Here is a 22,502-nt window from a genome sequence, read left to right on the forward strand (position 1 = left end):
TCCAATGTTTCTTTATTAATCTTGATTTTGAATGATTCCGTTATACTCAGTAATAAATGGGGCTGGAAAGCAGCAGGACTCAGGAGTGGGAAGACCCTCCTGCACTCACTCTGTGGCTGCCACTCCCTTTAGGATCGCATCTTAAATGTAAATATGGCGGGACAGATTTTTTTTTTTTTTTTTAAAAGAGAGAACAGGTTTTCCATGTATATTTATAAATACAGGGGCACAAAGAACCACACCTACAAAATACTAGAAAGGAAAAAATGTTTATTTATACGAACGGTATGTACTTTACATTTTTAGGAAAGAGCACATTTTACACCAAAAAAAATTTTTTTGTCTGTTTTACTGCAGCCATGTACACCACCAAACTGAGATGAGTGTCCTTTTGCCAAGGTGTGATATACGTGGTGAATTAAAATGCAAGATCACTGTAAGCCTTTGAAGTTTCTATTTGCTTTTCACCACTGACTCACTGTCAGATGCAAAATGCCGAGACATTTTCAGTACTTTATCGGAGATTACAAACTAACTGCTTTACACTTTGGGGCTTTCACGTGGCACTGTCAACAAGTTATTTAATCATCAAAAGCTTGTCATACTGTAGGTCATATGGGAAATAGTTATTTGATAGCCATACCATTTACAAAATGTTACGGCTGCTTTAAGAAATCTTTGTTCAATATACTCCCCAGATAAAAAAAAACTAATTACTATGACTTTGGCATTAACGCAAAGCACATTAGACACTAGGCAAAATCTGGTTATGGAATCGAAATCAGAAGCATTACAATTCCATTTCGGAGTTTATCATTTTTTTCTTTGTTTCCTGTATGGTATTCTCTTTAAACCAACAGCGTGTGCATGTTGATTTTGTGTGAAGATGGCTACAGTAAGCCGAGTACTTTATCATCAATATCGAATATGAAGCTTTCCAGTGGTCCATGCTGACAAACTTTATACCTGAAGATGCAACATACAAGGTGGCAGCCATTTATACAATCAACGTCCTTATAAATGAGCAGGTTGTGCCCTGTCAACTAAAGATACCACCTCTTATGTGAACGTTGTCAGTTAGCCCATGTTCAATCAGTTTTATGTCTTCCAGGTCATCTTTAATAATGCCAATTAAATGGCTCAGACCATCTTGTTGTTGTTTTAAGTGCTATGAATAGAAACAGAAAAAAAGAAAGTCAGTATGGTGTACACTACAGTCACAGCACTTTCAGACAATACATTGTTTCTACAGTATAGAAAATCACCATGCACTGGTTACAATGGATTCATGTTTCAGGCATCCAAGTGAATTGTTAAAAACTTTAGTCAAAGTGATTTAAACCAAATTATTTGGGTGTCTGCTGTTCTATAAATAGTGGAGGCAACACACTATTGACAAAGTCCTGGCCACCAACAATGAAAATAAATCAATAATCACTGGAACAGGGAGTCACCTCAGTAAGACAGATGTAATTATGCATCATGAAAACACCAGATGTAAAAATACAGACATATATATAAAAAACAAATTAGATGAAGAGTAGTTGGAGACATTTACATAGTTACATAGTAGACTCATAGTAGATTTCAAGTACTTTGAATCAACCCAGCCTCCAGTTAGAGGGATAAGCCTGACCAAATCCTACAGGAATTCTGCAAAAGGAACACCTTAGCAGTAAGCAGTACACCTCTTAGGCTGCGCTTATAGTGCCTGGCGACGGGACGTCGCTCCAAAACAAATCCATTGACTCAGTCACAAGCGCTTATAGTAAGCGCAACAGAGCGACCAAAAATGTTGAAGCCGGGTAAATTTGATTTTTTTTAGAGACAGTCGCCACTTGTGACTGTCTCTAAACCAGAGAGCGCTGCCAGTCCCCTTCGTGACATCACTGGCCTTGTCGCCAGCGACATCGCTTACAACAAAAATATAGCTTTCGCTAGTGGTGACAGCGACGTCATCGGTCGCGTCGCCGTCACTATAAGTGCAGCCCTAGATATGAACTTTAACAACTGCCATGTACACAAGGTACCAATCTAAAGTTAAAGCTCCATCCAGAGCACAATTAACAAACCTTTGTCGCAGCCATTTGAAATTACCTAGGCCACGTGTGTTTATAAAACTGGAAAATTTCCCCCAAAATGATTGCAAAGTGACGCAAAGTCAGAATGACAATTGAGAAGTGACCCCAGCAAAAACAGATGCAAAGCACCCCTAGGCCGAGTCCATAGAAGGACAGGCTGCGCTGAGCCGTGCGGACGCTCCGCACTGAGCCCCTGCATCCTCAATGAGGATGCCTTGAGAGGGGGCTCACGCGAGCATCCGCAGGCGTGCTGAGGCGCTGGATTTTTCAGCCGACAGCCAAGCTGTTTTTCAGAGCGCTGTCGGCTGAAAACATTTAATTAGCCCTGAGCAGCGTCAACGTCACGGCGCCGTAACGTCGGCGCCGTGACATTGACGCATCGCAGGTGATTGGCCCAGCGACGTCACTGCCCCGCCTCCCTCAGTCTCCCCCCGCCTCCGATCACACCCGCTGGCTCGCCTGCATGGGCATGAAATCGCGCAGATTTCAGCAGGCGAGCCTCAGCGTCAGCGCGCCTCAGCCCTGCTACCCCCTCTATGGCCCCAGCCTTACACATTGATGCAGTTTGAGTGTTTTAGGAGCAAGTAGGCGATGTATAAACAGGGTAGGTGCACGTCAATTACGTACACCAGGTCTGAGAGCATTACCCCCTTCCCCCAAGGTGTGTAAATTGCAAAAAATACAAATAAGATTCATTTCACATGCTGAAGGTACATACAAATGAAAAAGAAAACCCATTTTATAGAGCAAATTAACATTTTGATGCATATGTCACTTAACCCTTGTATGGCTTCTTCTACAACTTGGCGATATGAGAAAAAAAAAACTCACCTGTTTGATTTCTCGCAAAAGATCTCCTTCCACATAATATCTTTCTTCAGACCTCACTGCGCCAAAATGATTCTGCATCCTGATCTGGGACATAAGTTCATTAAGTCTGCCCTGAAAAACAAAAACAAAAATTCTAAGTAGTCTTGAAGTCTCACATTTCCCCAATAAAATCCAAATCACAGCCCTCCCTTCAACATAAAGTGTATAATTTGATTGATTAGATTACACAACTGTATGTTATGAAGTGGACATAAAAGCTGTAACAGAGCTCTATAATTGTCCTACAACCGCTTAGAGGGACCAGAGACCGGTACTGTACAAGTAGAGGTAAATGTAAAATCTTTAGTGTACTACAGATACAAGTCAATGCTTTAAGCATATACTGACTGATTCATGCTCACGATTAGAAGCCTGTTCTGAGGGGGGAGGGACGGGGGGGGGAAGAAGAGAAGCTCCCTAAACCATTATGAGGCGAGTAACTAATAAAAATCACCTTGAACTGAGTGGGTGCATTAAGTTCACACTGGATCGTGTCCAGCTGCACACGGAACTGCTCCTCTTCTGCTTGGATAGCGTATCCACTTTTCCTTTGAATTTCTTGCTTTATTAAAACCTGTTCAATATAAAAACAAAAATGTCCTTGAATTATGAGGGAGAGTTTCAACACCTCCCACAAACCACTGCTTCCAAAAAAAAAAAAAAAAAAAAACTGGGGGCGTGGGGGAAAGGGGGAGATACAAAATCTTCACTTTCTGTAGCAGTTTACAAACGTAGACATGAAATTTTTTAAATGTGTACTTTTATAAAAATTAGTGCTATGGTCCAAGAGCTAACATTTGAAACCATCAGCAAAGTTACTGATCTAAATGTGTGTAGGAGGTAAGAAAAACAATGCTATCAAAACAGTATAAACCACAGCAGCCGCCTTGAAATTACCTGGATGAGACTGTAATGCTTTTAAAGCCCCTAATGAACAGAGAATACAACTTCCAACCACACACCAATACCATATAAGCAGGGATACAGCACTAGAGTTTGCATCCACAGTGTTGAGAAGCAGACGAATGATTCACAATACAGGTGGGAATATTTATTAGCGGATAATGGAGGAAGATAACAGACCCCTTGGCATCTATTTTTAGATGCTACGGCAGAAACAAAATGGAGGTCCTATCAAAGACCCACTCAACGATAGGAAAAATATAGCATAGAGTAGCCTTGGGGGATATCTGCATTGGGGTGGCATTTTCATACATCCACTGATTGAGTTAGAGGGGAAACTTGAAAACACATTTAATATTAGACTTTCCAAATGGAATGTGCGTCAAAAACAAGAATTATACAACATAGGCGAGACACGCTTTTAAAAATGTGCTATAAAAGCTTTCAGTAAACAATGATTGTAATGGCATCACAACCTACAATGGACCTACGTCTAGAATCGACATCACTAATAAAACTTTGAAATGCAGTGGAACAAACTTCCGCGTCAATTACAAACGTCATTAAATGATAAAGTTGAACAAAAATGAAAACCTGCCTTCAGTCCATGTGTACAATATTCCTGTATATGGAACTGTGCAAATGTTTAATGCAGTTTCAAACGCATGTGAAAAAGACAACCAAAAAGGCCAGTGTTACCTGAAGAACTCTGTGAGAAAGATCCATTAATTTCCTTTTGTACTGTGCAATTTTAGCCATGGTTGTGGCCTGATTCTTCTGCAGCTCACCAATATCTTCTGATATTATCTGGGAAGATCAAAACAATTGGGGCATTATAAACTGTGGAAAAGTTTTTTTTGCAAATTACATACGGACCGCATATTATTCTATAATGCTTGAGAGAACTTGGAGATATTTAGGGCAGCAGATAAAGAGAAATCTGGTAAGGAGAAGCTAGAGATGGGGGGGGGGGGGGGAAGGTACTCTTCATATGTAGGCCCGAAACTTACATCTAATCTAGACTGGTGCTGTTTGGTCATCTGATCTTGGACTTTAAGTCTTCTCAGCAGTTCCTTAAAGCTAACCATTGGAACAGGGATCAGTCTATGAGAAACAAATTAATCAATTACACATTCACATGAAAATACAAATGTATTTTTTTACACTTATCATGGAACAAGAATCACATTTCTGCCTGAACCCCCTTCTGCTTGTCAGCTCCTTAAGTTCAGCTGCATGCATTTGTTCCACATACACACATTGTGTGATGTATCAATATGTTGCCCATTCTGCCTGTGAGCAGACAGCCAGTGAGTTGCTACAGCAACCTCTGAGATTCTTCTCAGAATGGGCTATTCTGCCCTCCCCTCGTTTGTTACCAGATAGTCTGTCCCAAGACTATTCCCTTTACCCACATTCCCCTTCACTTCCTTTTCCACCTAAGATCACAGTGAGTGCAGACCTGTCGGCATCCACCCCTGGTAAGGCCTTTCTGTCTTACCATAGTCTAACCTCATAGAAGCATTTCAGATAGAGAAGCACTCTCTGCCTACACTACACCTACAAGTACCCGTTGTTTTCTACTTCTACAATAAAGTTAAGAAGACATTAAGGACTTGTGATGCTTTGGAAGAGGGAAGACATGAGTTAAAGCTAACTGGAGCTATTCATACTTCAAACGTGACCCTAGTTCCAGGATAACTGTCGCAATACTGTATACAGAATGTTTTAGAACATTCGTTTCAATAGGTTATAGCATACTTTATATAATAAAAAATAAAAAATAGTATTAAAAATCTTAAAACTGACAAGTTCAAGCATGATCCCAAAACACAATTCAAGCATCTGAAAACAAGGGCTTAACATAACATTGCGGTCACGTGATAGAATGCCTGCTTTTCCTAAATTTAAAATAGTTTCCACAAAGCTGGGTTTTATTTATGGTCATTCTAAGGCCTCGTCCCCAGTGAACGCGACGCAAATAAAGAGAGACTGCCTTCTATGGGGCCAGTCCCAGTCAGCCCAAAGTGCGACATCGTGACCACTTTCCCAAAAGACAAGAAATTTGTCTTTTGGCGCGGCGGCTGAGCGCTGGCTACGTTCATGGTGGCGGTTCACCCAATGAGGGCGAAACAGCCGCGTGTCGTCATGGCCGCGCTCCCACCACCACTCCCCGTCGCGAGTTCTCAAGTCCTCAGCTTGCTCGGGGGAAGGCCACGAGCATCGCCAGGTGCTTCGCTGCTCACCGCGCTCACTGGGGCCGTAGCCCAATGCAACAATATTCCGAAACCTTTTAATTAAAGTCAGAAGGAAATTATTTCCAGAACATTTGGAAAACAAGCAAATGTCTTTCAGATTTCAAAACAGTGCCGATATAGCATTTCTAATTTAATAATAGACTCACTTCTCATGATCTGGGTTATCTACTTTAGCTTGTTCCCAAATAATTGGATCAACACCTGGCAGAAAAAAGAAAATTAGAAGTACTTTAATTATTGAATGCGATAACATTTAACCTTTAAGTGACTGGTGTTATACACCGCCATCTTTTTAAGGGAAGTTAAAAAACAAAAAAAAAATATGAGATGGGACATCAACTAAGGCTATCTACTAATTAACACACTCAGTGATCATATTCCTGTAACAGAACTGAAGCTTTAAAAGTAGTTTATAGAAGACGTGGGGTTTTTTTTGTTTTTTTTATTAAAGATAGATTCAATACTTTTGGGAAACCTCATCAAGAATTACAACAGAATGGCTAAAACCAGATGCAAGTATGACTTTTTTTATGCTTAATATCAGAAGTTCAACCCTAGCTGGGCATGACTTGCAAGTGCACATGAAAGACAATTACATAATACCAAGGTTTGTTTTGCTACTGCAATATTAATCAGAGCCAAGAAAGGAAGCTACCATACAACCTTTCATTGCATGTTAAAAACTTGTATGTGGTGGCTTGGCTCATTGACTATGGGGAAAAGATTATGTAATGTGGTTTCATAGTAGGTGGACATTTTTCTCATCCTTGCCCATCAAGGTGAAAACGATGTATTTACTAATGCAAACCTAAAAAAATAAATCAAAGAATATATATTAACTTGTTGGCAGTCAGACACCAGCAACGTGTTGTCATGCACTGGGTGGCTGACCTTGTCGTCGTCACTTGATTCAACCTCTTTGCTGGCAGAAAAGTACACATTAATAAGGGTCATCTCTTTATAACAAAGACATTTTAGACACTCAAGTGGGCTGGCAGATTGGGCTTAGCAGTGTATGTATGGGAGCAAATTCTATCTTTATGCACCTTATGAATTCCATTGGTTGTCACAATCGAAGAAAACGTATACCTCTAAATGCATCTAGTTGGAATCTGCGGTAGAAGAATTATGGCTAGAAGGAAAATGCACTCTTGGCTCCATATCTGAGAAGTTTGCTAAGGCTATACCAACACCAAAGCTATGAATGTCACACTTCCATCACCTACCTGCAGGTGGGTTCTGTAGGAACTGCTTGATCTGAGCTGGGGAAAGCTCAGTCCTGGCCATGGTAAGAGTAACCCCCAGTTGCTGCAGCCCATTCTTGATATTTACTTGCTCGAAATAGCTGTACAGAGAGGTGGCTGGAACTCTCCTGGAGTTGCCATTTGGAGAGCGCTCAACGACATATATCACAACCTCCGTTCTGAAACGATAAAATGTAACAGGTTAGAATAAAGGTGACCACCATTTATCCCCAGTCCTTTCTGCTCCTCCGATGCTTTCTTGTAGCAGTGTAGGAGCAACTAAGCCTTGAACTGAATTCTACATTAGGTGGCAAATGTACATTTACCATCAGAGCTAATGAGTTGGCAAGTTACACAATTATCACAGTACAAGAATTACCAAAAACAATTTCTAATTGGCTGGGTCTACATCAATAGTGATACTTTGGCCAATTTTATGCATCCAAATAATTTTGAACAACTATAGTTTTGTAGCGCTGTGCCCTCAGCAGTTAAATACTTGTTCAACACTAGTTAATATCTTAAGTGTGGGTTTTCCAAGTGTGAATTAAAAAAAAAAACTATTCAGATTTCATTTTCACTTCTCTGTAGCAAAATGTTTATCAACTAACTTCTCTTGGACGAGACAAGATTTTTTCATAACGTACTCCAACATTTAGGGTCATGTTTACCAAGCAGTGCTACTCAGACACCTCCCCAGCGCCAGAAGACATCTTCCGGCCCATCCAGAATGGGTCTAATGGCATACCATCATTTAGTAGATACGGGCTATAATTCACATTTGTGTGGGATAAAAGGTAGCATGCTGATATTACGTACTGGTCGTCTGGCATCATTTTAACACCTTCCACATTCACAGTTAGAGTCTGGTTCCCTCCGAGGAGTTTGTGGAGGGATTCTACCAGCTGTTGCTGCTGCCCGCGGATGATTGCTTCCTTTCTGTTAAAAACAAGCGCTACCAGGCCATCTTCCTCCTTGTTGTTAGGTATGCAGTTGAAACCAACAGCCTGTGCGAATTGATACACAGGAAAATAAGTACCAGCATTACAAATATGGATGCACCTAGTTTTATTTCCGAACAATAAAACAGCAAGGAATACAAGGGGAATGTTAATACACATCCACACCCCGAAAGAGACAAGAATGTAACCATTGTGTTCACTTGCTGCTCTGGAAGCAACTGCGAATTAACATGCAAATCATGGTCAACAAGATTTTATTCCCCAGTCTGGCACATGCTGTGCACATTGTATTGTAGCCCTCAGTGCTGAAAACCGGTCTACTGCATTTTTATACAATTGCCAGGTGAATGAGCTGAATTAAAAAATAAACTGATACTTTGGGCGGAAAAAATAAATAAGTACAACATTTCCTAGTTTCTACATTGATAGTTTACTCTTGGGCAAACCTCCTCCCCTTGGAATATCCCAGCTAGACTAGACAAGATAGATAGGATAGATGTGTGTGTAGAGAAACACTAACCTAGATTACAACTGCAACAGAAGACCCGTTTGTAGGCCTATGATCACATTTACAATGCCTGCCACCATTTCCTCTCATAAGAAACAAAAATATAGTCTTTGGAATAAAATACATTCATTTATTTTTTTTACAACGTTAAATTGCGCAAGTAAATTAATTTGCCATGTTTCCCCTAAAACTGTGGTTTAAAGAGCACTAAAAACAAAAAGACAATGCACTAAACAATTGAGAAGAGTAAAAATATAAAAGACAAGGGTGGGATTATACCTTAAATCTACAAAAAGGGTTTTCCTGGGTGAACTCCACAGGAGGGATGTTGTTGTTGAAGTAACCTTTGCCTGTTCCCCAAAAGGCCTGAAGCTGGTTCCATTTTGCTAAGATGGCATCTCGTTCGTCCCCGAGTAAAGTGGGAGCAGAGAGAGCACTTGCTGTGTTTATCAGATGGTTTGACTGGGCAGGGTTTTGAACTGCTTGGCTGAAGAGACTGGCACCAAGTGCTACAATATAAAGGAGTCATTTTCATTACAAAATAAATATAATTGATAAAAAGTATAATACGATTCCTCTTAACAGTAAAGATACAGATGCAGCTCAACTCTGTTCCCGGAGCCATGCTACATCTGAAGAAAATCCGTGGCAGTACATTTTCCTTCATAAAGGGGCCATGTCACGGCTTGTTGAACCATGGCGCACAAGTGTAGCCGCGACTTCAGGAATGCAGGCGCTCCACAACTGTATAATAAAAATACTAAACCACAATAGAATCTAATCAAGACACAATGGTATGTAAATCAATAGATCATAATTCTCTCATTAGTTCACCAAAACATTTAACAGAATGAACCAAAGCTTTGGCCACAAAGCTTTGAATACTAACCTGCCTGCTGCTGCTGTTGCGTGTTGAATCCTCCAAAGCCCAGACTTGTTCCAAGCCCGGTACCCAAACCCATGCTTGTTCCAGCTGCCCCAAAAGCATTCCCAAAACCAAATCCTTTGTTTTGTGTGGCACCAAAGAGCCCTACGTGAAAAGGGAAACAAAAAATATATATATATTCTGATCAGGAATTAATTCTATTTAAATATGATCCAGGGAAAACACACAACAGTAAACTAAACAGTAGACGAAAACACTCCCCTCATATAATGTGTGTCCCTATCCCCAACAGCATAAAAGAACAAAAATACAAATGCCGTAGTGGTGCCACAATCCAAAACAGAACATGCAAAGTGTAACCTCCAACAAGGAAACAAAGTGATCTCATAGAATGGAGCACTCAAATGCTAGAACATGTAAACATAGGTGTATTTTATAGTACATCAGAGAAAAATGTTGAGTTGGTTAAACTTGGTCCTCTGAAGGTAAGTTGCGCCTCTCTCTATCAAGCCTGACCTTACAACCCACCACAGAGCTTCAGAGAAGCTGTACTTTGCATTAAAGCATTGCAATAGATTGTAGCCAAGCAATATTTACAGTAAACTGCATAATTAACCAAACAGACGTCAGTGGAATAAAGGTTAAATTTTAATTACAAGATAGAATGCATCACATGGCAGTGAGGATACAGAGGTGATCTAAAAACAGGGTAAATGCACTGCAAGCTTCTTAACCCTCTAAGTGCAACAAGACGTACCCGGAAAGTCTTAAGTATGGCACTCTAGGGGCCCTATGATGTCCAAGTACATCATACTACAAATGCAACATTTCTACGGGTAGATCTGTGGGGGCATGGTCACGACAACATGATCGCTACACCAAGCGATCATTTGAAGACCAGTAAAAGGGTAAAGCGAAAGGTGGCAAAAATTCACAGCAGGACAACGCTGCTCAAATTAAATAAATTGCAACAGACCTGCACAGAGCACATTCCCAGAAAGAGAGAAAAAACAAAGATTTAAGGGGCAAATCCACTTAGGTCCAAAGCGTATTATGATAGGTTTAGTGGATTATATCTGTGTGACTGATGCTTTTTGTGTTACCCAAATTTGACACAAGTATTTTTAAATAATTTCATAAAGTTATTATGTAAACATGGTGAGCGGAGACTTGAGGGCTCTGGCCACCCCCTTGTGCCTGATGTCACTTTGCTCAGCAAGTGTTGACACAGCCAGAGCACCCTATTAAAAAAAAATAATAATTCTACTAGATATGACAAAAAATAAAAGGGGTCCCGTTTTTTTTTTAACACGGTGTATACCTAAAAATTAAATAAATAAACAGACGACTTCTAACCAGTGTCTTGTTTTAGTTTAGCAATAAACATTTCTTGGCCTTTGAAAACAAACTCTGCTTTCTTTGCTTAAGTCGGCTTCTCTCACCTGTTGTACTGGTATTAGCAGGAGCAGCAAAGCTAAAAGCAGACCCAGGAGCTGCAGTTGTTGCCGTCCCAAAGCCTCCAAACCCACCTAATAAAAAGAAAAAAATAACACGGAAATGTCACAACAGCAGACTCGTTGTGCCAGACGGGCAACTTTTAGCAATGTCCATCATTTCAAGCCTTTGTTTATCAAAACAGTCACAGGTGAAGATGCAATTTAACCAATCAAGAGCATCTTTGCTGCGTTTTACATGCAGTGGTAAAATGATCATAAAATAAAAACAGAATACTAACGAAATGCTTGATGAGTGTGTTTGTGATAACATAGGAGCTCTCGCTGTAGAACAGGAACTGTACTTTAACACAGCTTGAAGGAGCTCTTTTGGTGGAACATGTTAAGAGTTTTAAATAAAATAAATTTAAAAAAAAAGTCATTGGCTGATTGGATCACCAACTTCTCACATTATCATTGCAACTCCCAAAGGAAGTTGTGTTATGATGGCTTCGTACACGTGGAAATAATAAGCAAATACATACAGTACAGAAACCATTAGCTTAATCATTCACAAGTACAATATGAAGCAGTGAGAACAGCGCAGTAAAAGGCTGCCGACTTCTAGCTGTGGCTCAGTTATATGCTGAACTGAACCTACGTAATAGGACATGCCCCAAAAGGATCCCAATTTTTTTTTACACTTTAGCCTGTGCTGCAGAAAGGGCCTTAAAGTTATACAATGCACGAGGTAGATCTCCACTCCCTTTAAAGGTTTTTTAAAACAAAGAAATCGGTAACCAGTTGACACAAAGCAAAAATACAAAGCCATAATGGGAGATTTACTACCACTAAATATTGTCACCGTCAATAATTCATTTTAACACATAGGTGCCAGATTTAGGTCGCCCCCAAAAAACACACCCAAAAAAAAGAATTAAAAAAAAAATAGCCAGTGAACTGAATGTCCACTACGTATATAATTTTTTTTGTTTTTTTTTGTTGCCCCAATAAAAACTTGAGACGAAGAAATGGATTACAATCTTCGGTCTTCTATAAAAAAAATTTTTTTACCATACTTGGCACTCAATTGAAATGGATAGTCAACCTCATAAAATGAATGAATTAAGCTAGGATGGTAACAGAGGAAGATGGAAAGTGTGTGATATAAATGGCAGTGGTCCAAGAATAAAGTAGCACCAGGTTTTATTTATGTTCTTTAAAGTAAAAATGTTTTTTTCTAAACAAAAGCACTGAATTTATGGCAAGAGATGACAATATGTGAACTGGGTGATTTTGAGATTATGATTTCAGATTTTTGATCACCAGAAAAAACAATTAACAATTGCGCCTGTCCTATTAATTTCTTCCGGCAACCCAATTGCTGCTAAAAACATTCAATGTTGTTTTGCATGTTGTCCACATAAGGAAAGCAAAGCTTACCTGGCATATATTACTAAACCTAATTACACAGCCCACGCTTGCCATGCCTGAATCTTAAAACAGTGATTATTCTGTTAGTCTGAGACCCATACCGCAGAAAAGGGCTTATTTCTGGCATAGACAAGCGCTTTAAATGCACCTGTACATATACTGGCTATTCGTGGACCACTGAATTGAATATTTCATGACAAACATCACATACATTCATATTTCTCTACCTGCACTGGCCAGGCTGTTACCAAAATTGAAGGGTGGTGCTGGAGTAGTGGAAACACTGAAATTCCCAATGTTAAAGTTTAATGCAGGGTTAGCAGCTAGTCCAAACCCCCCAAAATTAAACCCACTGGCGTTGGAGGTCGCTGATTCCAGCCCACCAAATCCTGACGAGTAGGAAGCATGGAGAAAAGTTGGCAGGAATTAGAAATAAGCTTAGAAGAGAAAAAAGAAAAGCATAGATAGCCAACAGTTACACAAAGCAGAATCTTGGCACCATACACCAGCGCATGTGTTTTAAGACCAAACATTAAATAGTAGATGGCTCCAGCACTGTAGGTGTTAAAATAGTCTCTCTCCCCCATACCTTCAAAACAGTGCTTCCCTCTTTTTAGATCTAAAATATGTTCATCATCAACTATGTGATATACATATGTTTTATTGCTAGGTCACCATACACTACATGCTTATTAATGAAATATGCTGCATTCTTGATCACGCTCCCTAAAAATAAAGTAGCTAACAGTAATGCAATAACTCCAGGAGTGAGGGTAGAGTTTAGCTGTGATCAGAAACAGCTCACTACTATATTTATACAATGCCTAGAACATTCTGGGAACTTGTGCATTGAGGTAGGTATCTCCATCAAACTTTAGCCTGGTTTCTTACATAAATAGGGCTTGCTAGCCATTTGTGACACCCCCATTAATTCTAATCTCAGACAAATGTGACCAATATTTAATATCATCTTAATACCAAGCATGGTTCTGTGGTATGTTCTGGACATTTCAGCAGCAATCCCGTCAAATTTCACTATTAATTATTTTACATAATCCGAGCCTGGGGATCCTTCAAGGCCAAACCGCACAATTGTTAGCTCCTCTACCCCGTTTAGCAAGAGATTTACCAATTTAGTCGCTGGTGCTACTTCCTGGAATGTCCAATAGGAAGTCAAGGATAAGAAGTGATGATCCAGGGCAGTTTTTTCCCCAAAAATTTATTGTAGCACAAAAAACACGACGTTTCGTCTTTCTATGAGGACTTTTTCAAGTGACTGGAAAAAAACGATGTGCCCTGGATCATCACTTCTTATCCTATACACTGGATTATTTAGGCAGATATCCCTGAACTAGGAGCACCGGTCATTGCAAGTATTTTTGTTATTCAATTGGTGGGCAGCTTTATCTACTATTACTCAATAGGAAGTCAAAACATTCTCTCCCATCCACGTTGTGGCTTCCTATTGGCGCACACTTTGATAGGCCGAAAGGGAGGAACACACTGCAACTAAACATGTTAGTATTTCAGGAACTAGAGGCTCTCAGGGGCTACAAATAGCTAAGTAATTACAAGCAACAATTACCATAGGAACTGGGCCTCTTCATCATTTTAAATACCCAATTCATCAATAAACATCTCACTATGGACCCTGAAGAGATCATTGCCCAGATTGTCTAAGCAGTCTTCTCCAACAAGACACATTTTAGCATTGGAGGACACTTTGCAGCCCCCATTGACTTAAATGGGCTATTAGGCATCTTCAAGCCCCAAATCTTCTGTATGGAGATGTTGGGGTTGAACAGAAAAAGTATGTTTCTGAAATTATCTTGTGCATAATTTGCGCTCACCTCCAAAACCCGTTGATGCAGTCGTCGTAGTTGTGCCAAACCCAAAGCCTGATGTAGTTGTTTTGGGAGTAAAAGTGCCCAATGAGAACCCGGTTGCACCTAGAGAAAAGTATCACTGAAAAATGGTAAGAGATCCTGCAACACTGAAAGAAGCTAAAGGCGTCTTGAGGACACATCAATTCAGCGGAAGGGCCACTCTATGGTGAGCATACATGTGTAATTGTGACCAAATAAACCGAAGTATGACAGAGAACCTAATTAACTTGTTTAAAAGAAACAGAAGTGAAAGGTAACCATAAAATGCATGTTTACACTAGCAGGGGAGTACAAATGAAAAATGTAATTGCTATTCATTAATTTTCTTTTATGGAGGTAGCCATCTTAGATTTGTGATTGACTGCCAATATCTGCGGTTGAGGGGGGGAAAAAAAGGCGAAATTGTGATATTTTGTTTATACGAAATGTGTTTGCGAATGTTACAACATTCGAGATAACATGTGAAGAGACACCACGGAGAAATGCTAATAGTATATGCAAAGAGTATTTAAAATGACACTCCCCACGCCTGCTAAAATATTTCCACAAGGCTTATCCCGAGAAGCCAAGTACTAATGCACCTTGCTGGGAAGGGGGTACTGGTGTCTGGCCCAAAAAGATCAGAACTCACAACCTCTGCTATTCGGGGCAGCAGCTATAATAGTGTGCGCTACACCCGCTGCTGGATAGCTCTACTGTCGCTGCATACTTTTGAGCGGCTTGTGCTTTGACCAATTCACCCATCTCTAATGGTTTTAACTCATTTTGAAACAGCACGAACCTTTTCATTTTCATTACAAATCAAAAGACGGCTGCAGAAGAAAAAATACAGATTTTGCCATCATTAACAGAAAATTTATTTTTTATATATATTCCTTCTATAGTACATACCATTTGTTAAACATTTTTGAAGGCTGTGGCTGATGTATAATCTCTGTGTGGCAGTGCAGTTCATGGATTCAAAAGAAATACTGTCACCTCGAACTTCTTAAGCGTATCAGATTTGACTCCAATACTTAAAGTAGGTCAACAAGTTACAAAGAACAAAACAGAACAGTGAGCTGTCGCATGCCACACATTTACTATAACCAGAACTAAAGATAAGACCCGTCAACACGGCACTGAAAAAAATAGGCACCAAAGAACCTCGTCAGTGGAAGAGCTGTTGATCAGCGATCTCATTTCCAACCGAACGACGCCTTGCAAAGAGCCACGCAAGAGATTGTGGGGCATAACTTCCAAAAGCAGCATGATGCTAAACAGTATTGTTAGTGTAGGTGACCATCTACACACCAGGACTTTCTAAAAAAAAACAGTTCCTCTTCTGCCAGGCACCAAAAAAGTTCAAGCAAATTTCTTGCTATTCGTCCAGGACAAATGAACATTTAGGGATAACAAGTGGAGAGAAGTTTGCACATTTTGGGTGCCTTGCAGGGGAGTAGTCGATTATTCAAGCCCCCAACTATAATGGGTTAAAAAGCAGCTAAAATCTTCAGCTATATTATCTTTACTATACTAGAGTTTCACATAAACCTGCCCCAGCTAAGTCTGCCAAATATGTTGTAGCTTTAACCCTTTGGGCGCCCCAAGATGTAAGGGATAAAAAAAAAAAGTGTCAAGTATGGCGCTCTCAAGCGACAAAAAATGAAGTGAAATAGCACTAATAAATGTGAAGGGTGCACATCTATCTAATAATGTTACTCCAAGTCATTTTATTCCCTTTAAATCCTACCGGCGTGCGAGTCAGTGATTAGACTCCTGACGAAGCTAGGGAAGCCAAGCGAAACGCGTTGAGTCCTACAGCACCTGAGAGGGAACTCCTGTGAGGCATCTGAAATTTCCCGGCGGCTGCTACCGGAAGCTACACCAGCCGGCACTTCGCAGCATACTAAGCGTCGCAGAAGCAGCGAGATCGCCATCAGCATCCCTTATGTCCCAAAGGACAAATAGTATTACAGTCTGAATTAGCAGCTCAGTGGTGATAATGTCACCATCTTTGCAGCAGCTGAATCCAATTTGAATCCCAGTGTCCTCTCCTTGTGACTTTGGGCTGATCACTTTACAGCACTGTGCCCAAGCCACCAACATTAGTCTGGGACTATGGTGCCAGCGCCGCTGCGTGCGCGCGCCCGGCAAGCACTCTGCTCTATTTTATGGGAGCTATCGCAGTGCCTGCGCAACTGCTGGCAAAGTAAGGCTGCAGCCAGGGTGGAGTTGAGCAGGCGCTCACTCGGGCCGCGATGAAACACATTGCAGCAATGTGTGTGGCCAGCGTGAGCGAGCACCAGCCGGGCAGGGAGCGTGACGTCACTGCGCAGAAGCGCCAGCGCTCTCGCTCCCTGCCCGCAGCTTAGCGCGTTGAAGCGGCAGCGTTCTCAGAATAAAGGAAAATCTGTGTTTTCAGGAGGCTGCCGCGTGACAGCACACGCGAGCTGATTCAGCCAATGAGGGTGAACCAGCCTCGAGGACACGTCCGCCACGCGTCTACAATCTCCTGCAGCCAAGTTCACAAATCGCTTGGGCTGCAGGCGTGCACACGGAAGCGCGCTCCTTCGCATGCGGCCGCGCAGGGACCATAAGACCTTGTCCAGGGTGAAAACAGGCGCGGTGGCGCTCCAGCTCTGCTCGGCAGTGCTTTTCCTGGACGGCTAGGTGGGCACGCCCGACTTCACGGAGCTGGTTCGCCCTCATTGGGCGAACCGCTCCCGTGACATGCTTGCGAGCAGCAAAATCAAATTTGCTTGCTCGGCAAGCAGCTGAGCATTGAGCAGACGCACCCGCCTGCTCACGCAGGCCACGTGCATTGTCGATACGTGTCCAGCGTGAGAGCGGTCCCGCTCAGCACCACTCTGGACGAGGCATAAGGCTGCAGCCCCGCTGACCGCGCTCATGCTTGACAGCGGTGAGGTCACCAGCTCTCCAAGCATGAGCGCCGGGTGTCCTGGCTATTTTGCAAGCGCGCACGTGGGGGCTTGTTGAGCGCGCTTTAAAAACTCTTTTTTTGGTCTCCCCAAGCTTGAGAAAGCACGCAGGACAATTTAAATTGCAGGAAATCGGCACGCGCCACGCGCTCAGCACTAGCATGGACGCAGCCAAATTCCAGTACCCTCTACGGGGCAGACTCATTGTGCCCGTCATATATACACACAGCGCTACGTGCACTGTCATCGCCATATATGACAACTATTTACACGATCCCACATTAGCAAGGTCACCTCTAATAATCATAACATTAGTACTAATAATACCTCCCCACCCCACCTGCTCACCTCCCTCCCGCCCCACCTGCTCACCTCCCTCCCGTACCCCACACCCTCCCCACCTGCTCACCTCCCTCCCGCCCCACCTGCTCACCTCCCTCCCGCCCCACCTGCTCACCTCCCTCCCGTACCCACACCCTCCCCACCTCCCTCCCGTACCCCACACCCTCCCCACCTGCTCACCTCCCTCCCGTACCCCACACCCTCCCCACCTGCTCACCTCCCTCCCGTACCCCACACCCTCCCCACCTCCCTCCCGTACCCCACACCCTCCCCACCTCCCTCCCGCCCCACCTGCTCACCTCCCTCCCGTACCCACACCCTCCCCACCTGCTCACCTCCCTCCCGTACCCCGCCCCCTCCCCCGGGTCTCACCCTGGGTGTTCGCGGCCCCGGCGGCCGCTCCGAAGTTGAAAGCCATGTTGTTTGATGAAGCAGTTAACTGGACGCGTCACCCGGCCGCGTGCAGCACCGACAGACACGCGCGCGGACAGCCAGGAGAGGGGGTTCCAGAAGCAGAGCGAGCGCGAGACACACACAACAGCAGGTCTCTACACGGAGTCTCCCAGCATGGGCAATGTCATCACAAGGCGCTCCCCACACAACACCAGCCGCCACTGGTCCCCTCTTCTCGCGGTTCCTCCTCAATTCACGCGAGAGCGCCTCTATTTCCCTACTCGGCCCACTATTATGACGAAAGGACCGCTCCTGCGTGATGTTGACAACAGGATGAAGGGAGGTGAGAGGAAACCAGGGCCTGACCATCAATTGGCTTGCGGCAGGGTTCGGTGGGGCCGAGCCCGACGCATGCGCAGTAGGCACACCCTGGCGTCCTACGCCTGTGCAAGAAGGGTGCGACGCCTACCGGAAACATGGTTGAGCGCAGACGGCAGCCATTTTTGTTTCGGGCAAAATGCCAGTTGCTAGACATAAGCAATGGTTGTGCGCGCCTGTGCGAAAGCTCGTGCACGTGACACACACTTATTGTGTGTACGGTCCGTGCTGCTGTGAGCGACAGGCTTGGAAGCTTCGCTGGGTAGCTGTGTGTGTGTGTGTGTGTGTGTGTGTGTGTGTGTGTGTGTGTGTGTGTGTGTGTGTGTGTGTGTGTGTGTATATATAAATAATGTGAATAAATAAACAGACATGTTGTGAGAAGAGAGAGAGAGAGAGACTAGCTGAGAGATGTAATTTTGGGGGGGCGTACGACAGGGTTAGGCTTCCCCCCCCCTTGACAGCTAGGTGGGTGACTGAGTTGACTGAGTGTGTGGGTGGGTGGGTGACTTTGGGTGGGTGACTTTGGGTCGGTTTGACTTTGGGTCGGTGGGTGGGTGGGTGACTTTGGGTTGGTGGGTGGGTGGGTGACTTTGGGTCGGTGGGTGGGTGAGTGACTTTGGGTCGGTTTGACTTTGGGTCGGTGGGTGGGTGACTTTGGGTCGGTTTGACTTTGGGTCGGTGGGTGTGTGACTTTGGGTCGGTGTGTGACTTTGGGTCGGTGGTTGGGTGGGTGAGTTGGGTCGGTGGGTGGGTGACTTGGGTCGGTGGGTGGGTGACTTTGGGTCGGTGGGTGGGTGGGTGACTTTGGGTGGGTGGGTGACTTTGGGTCGGTGGGTGGGTGGGTGACTTTGGGTCGGTGGTTGGGTGGGTGACTTTGGGTCGGTGGGTGGGTGGGTGACTTTGGGTCGGTTTGACTTTGGGTCGGTTTGACTTTGGGTCGGTGGGTGGGTGACTTTGGGTCGGTGGGTGACTTTGGGTCGGTGGTTGGGTGGGTGAGTTGGGTCGGTGGGTGGGTGACTTGGGTCGGGGGGTGGATGACTTTGGGTCGGTTGACTTTGGGTCGGTGGGTGGGTGAGTTTGGGTTGGTGGGTGGGTGGGTGACTTTGGGTTGGGTGGGTGGGTGACTTTGGGTTGGTGGGTGGGTGGGTGACTGGGTGACTTTTTCAGGGTCGGTGACTGGGTGGGTCAGTGAGTGGGTAGGTGGGGTCGGTGAGTGGGTGGGTGGGGTCAGTGACTGGGTGGGTGGTTTTGGGTGAGACTGAATGGGTGGGTGAGTGTGAGACTGAATGGGTGGGTGAGTGTGAGACTGAATGGGTGGGTGAGTGGGAGACTGAATGGGTGGGTGAGTGGGAGACTGAATGGGTGGGTGAGTGGGAGACTGAATGGGTGGGTGAGTGGGAGACTGAATGGGTGGGTGAGTGGGAGACTGAATGGGTGGGTGAGTGTGAGACTGAATGGGTGGGTGAGTGGGAGACTGTATGGATGGGTGAGTGGGAGACTGAATGGGTGGGTGAGTGGGAGACTGAATGGGTGGGTGAGTGGGAAACTGAATGGGTGGGTGAGTGGGAAACTGAATGGGTGGGTGAGTGGGAAACTGAATGGGTGGGTGAGTGGGAGACTGAGTGGGAGAGTGGGTGGGAGAGTGGGTGGGAGACTGAGAGGGAGACTGACTGGGTGGGAGACTGACTGGGTGGGAGACTGACTGGGTGGGAGACGGTGGGTGACTTACCTTGACCCCGTGGCATCTGGCTGGGGCAGGAGGTGAGTTCGGGAAGCTGGCGGGGGGGGGGGGGCAAGAGTGGCAGGAGACCCGCGCCGCGCTTCCCCTCCGTCCGGGAGCCGGCGCACGTGAGGGGGAGGCCCGCGCCGCGCTTCCCCTCCGTCCGGGAGCCGGCGCACGTGAGGGGGAGGCCCGCGCCGCGCTTCCCCTCCGTCCGGGAGCCGGCGCACGTGAGGAGGAGTCCCGCGCCGCGCTTCCCCTCCGTCCGGGAGCCGGCGCACGTGAGGAGGAGTCCCGCGCCGCGCTTCCCCTCCGTCTGGGAGCCGGCGCACGTGAGGAGTCCCGCGCCGCGCTTCCCCTCCGTCCGGGAGCCGGTGCACGTGAGGAGGAGTCCCGCGCCGCGCTTCCCCTCCGTCTGGGAGCCGGCGCACGTGAGGAGTCCCGCGCCGCGCTTCCCCTCCGTCTGGGAGCCGGCGCACTTGAGGAGTCCCGCGCCGCGCTTCCCCTCCGTCTGGGAGCCGGCGCACGTGAGGAGTCCCGCGCCGCGCTTCCCCTCCGTCTGGGAGCCGGTGCACGTGAGGGGGAGTCCCGCGCCGCGCTTCCCCTCCGTCCGGGAGCCGGCGCACGTGAGGAGGAGTCCCGCGCCGCGCTTCCCCTCTGTCTGGGAGCCGGCGCACGTGAGGAGTCCCGCGCCGCGCTTCCCCTCCGTCTGGGAGCCGGCGCACGTGAGGAGTCCCGCGCCGCGCTTCCCCTCCGTCTGGGAGCCGGCGCACGTGAGGAGTCCCGCGCCGCGCTTCCCCTCCGTCTGGGAGCCGGTGCACGTGAGGGGGAGTCCCGCGCCGCGCTTCCCCTCCGTCTGGGAGCCGGCGCACGTGAGGAGTCCCGCGCCGCGCTTCCCCTCCGTCTGGGAGCCGGTGCACGTGAGGAGGAGTCCCGCGCCGCGCTTCCCCTCCGTCTGGGAGCCGGTGCACGTGAGGAGGTGTCCCGCGCCGCGCTTCCCCTCCGTCCGGGAGCCGGCGCATGTGAGGGGGAGGCCCGCGCCGCGCTTCCCCTCCGTCCGGGAGCCGGCGCACGTGAGGGGGAGTGCAGGAGGCCCGGGCCGCGCCGCGAGGGGGGAGGAGCCTGGAGTTTGCTGCTGAGCAGGAGGGCCGCGCTTCCCCTCTCCGGAAGCGGCGCACGGTGAGGGTGATGGTGCGGCTGGGGATGTTGCGGAGCGTGGGGATTTGGGTGAGGTGGGGAGAGGGGAGAGAGTGAGGGGCACCGGGAGAGGGGGGGGGGTGTGGAAGGTGAGCTGCGGTCCAACTGACGGGGGAGAGTGAGGGGTGTGTGTGTGTGTGTGTGTGTGTGTGTGTGTGTGTGTGTGTGTGTGTGTTTTTGGCCCCTCACTCTGCCTCAGGCCAATGAGAGGTGCGGGGGCGGGCAGGCCAAGGGACCAATGAGATTGCCGCTAGGGACGCAGACATACAGTGCTTTCAGAAATATATAGTAGATATATATATACACACACACACACATACAGTGTTCGACAAACCTATACATTTGCTCGCCCCGGGCGAGTGGATTTAACCCCCGGGCGAGTAAATATTGGCCCAAGCAGCACACGTTTGGTACTAGGTGGCGAGTAGATTTTTTTGTTATTTGTCGACCACTGTATATATATATATATATACACACAGTGTTAGACAAATCACCCAAAAATCTACTCGCCACCTAGTCCCGCCCTCAACCCCGCTTTAAAATAAAATATATAAATAAAATACATTTAATAAATTCCTAGTCAGAACAACATTCGTTTTTGACATAAATGTATTTATTGTATTACATTATACTACAATTAGTCCTTGTTACGTGTGTGTGTGTGTGTGTGTGTGTGTGTGTGTGTGTGTGTGTGTGTGTGTGTGTGTGTGTGTGTGTGTGTGTGTGTGTGTGTGTGTGTGTGTGTGTGTCACGGTAACTTATGACAAGATATAATATACACCAAAATACCTGGGTTGAACTGAACATGACTAGATATGATAAAATATAATTTATTCCTTGAAAAAGGTGAACACACAAGATATACAAATAACAGGCAAAATATAGACACTTACTTAAAGTTGGAATGATGAAATAGTCAGCAATCTGGACTAGCAGTTCATACAGCAATCTTGGAAATCACAAAGACAATGGGCCTAGACTGAGCCCTGTTTAAATACAATTTCCAGCCCTATACCTTAACCTTAAGGTGCCTAGCTGGCTAGTGGAGCCGTTTGAAGTAGATTCTTCCTCCCCTGCAAGTGTGAA

The 22,502-nt window shown here is 45.5% G+C and overlaps 1 protein-coding gene across 5 annotated transcripts; it reads right to left on the minus strand.

Moving 5' to 3' along the window:
* Positions 1–253: 253 nt before the first annotated feature.
* Positions 254–18,538, minus strand: NUP54 (nucleoporin 54). Of its 5 annotated transcripts, none has more exons than XM_075606706.1 (14): positions 18,101–18,538; positions 14,430–14,528; positions 12,807–12,968; positions 11,155–11,241; positions 9,716–9,856; positions 9,106–9,335; positions 8,176–8,363; positions 7,339–7,535; positions 6,259–6,313; positions 4,865–4,958; positions 4,554–4,661; positions 3,406–3,525; positions 2,913–3,023; positions 254–1,168 (listed from the first exon to the last, which is right to left on the minus strand). In XM_075606706.1, the coding sequence occupies exons 1-14, from the start codon at positions 18,144–18,146 to the stop codon at positions 1,040–1,042; spliced, it is 1,767 nt and encodes a 588-aa protein (XP_075462821.1). In that variant the 5' UTR covers positions 18,147–18,538; the 3' UTR covers positions 254–1,039. The 5 variants fall into 5 exon arrangements, with proteins under 5 accessions (XP_075462821.1, XP_075462820.1, XP_075462823.1 ...); XM_075606705.1 differs by lacking the exon at positions 18,101–18,538 and adding an exon at positions 15,357–16,045; XM_075606708.1 differs by lacking the exon at positions 12,807–12,968 and having other exon boundaries at positions 18,101–18,536.
* Between the last annotated feature and the right edge of the window lie 3,964 nt (positions 18,539–22,502).

Source organism: Ascaphus truei, chromosome 1 (genome assembly GCF_040206685.1).
Source record: "Ascaphus truei isolate aAscTru1 chromosome 1, aAscTru1.hap1, whole genome shotgun sequence".
In the NCBI taxonomy this organism is placed as follows: Eukaryota; Metazoa; Chordata; class Amphibia; order Anura; family Ascaphidae; genus Ascaphus; species Ascaphus truei.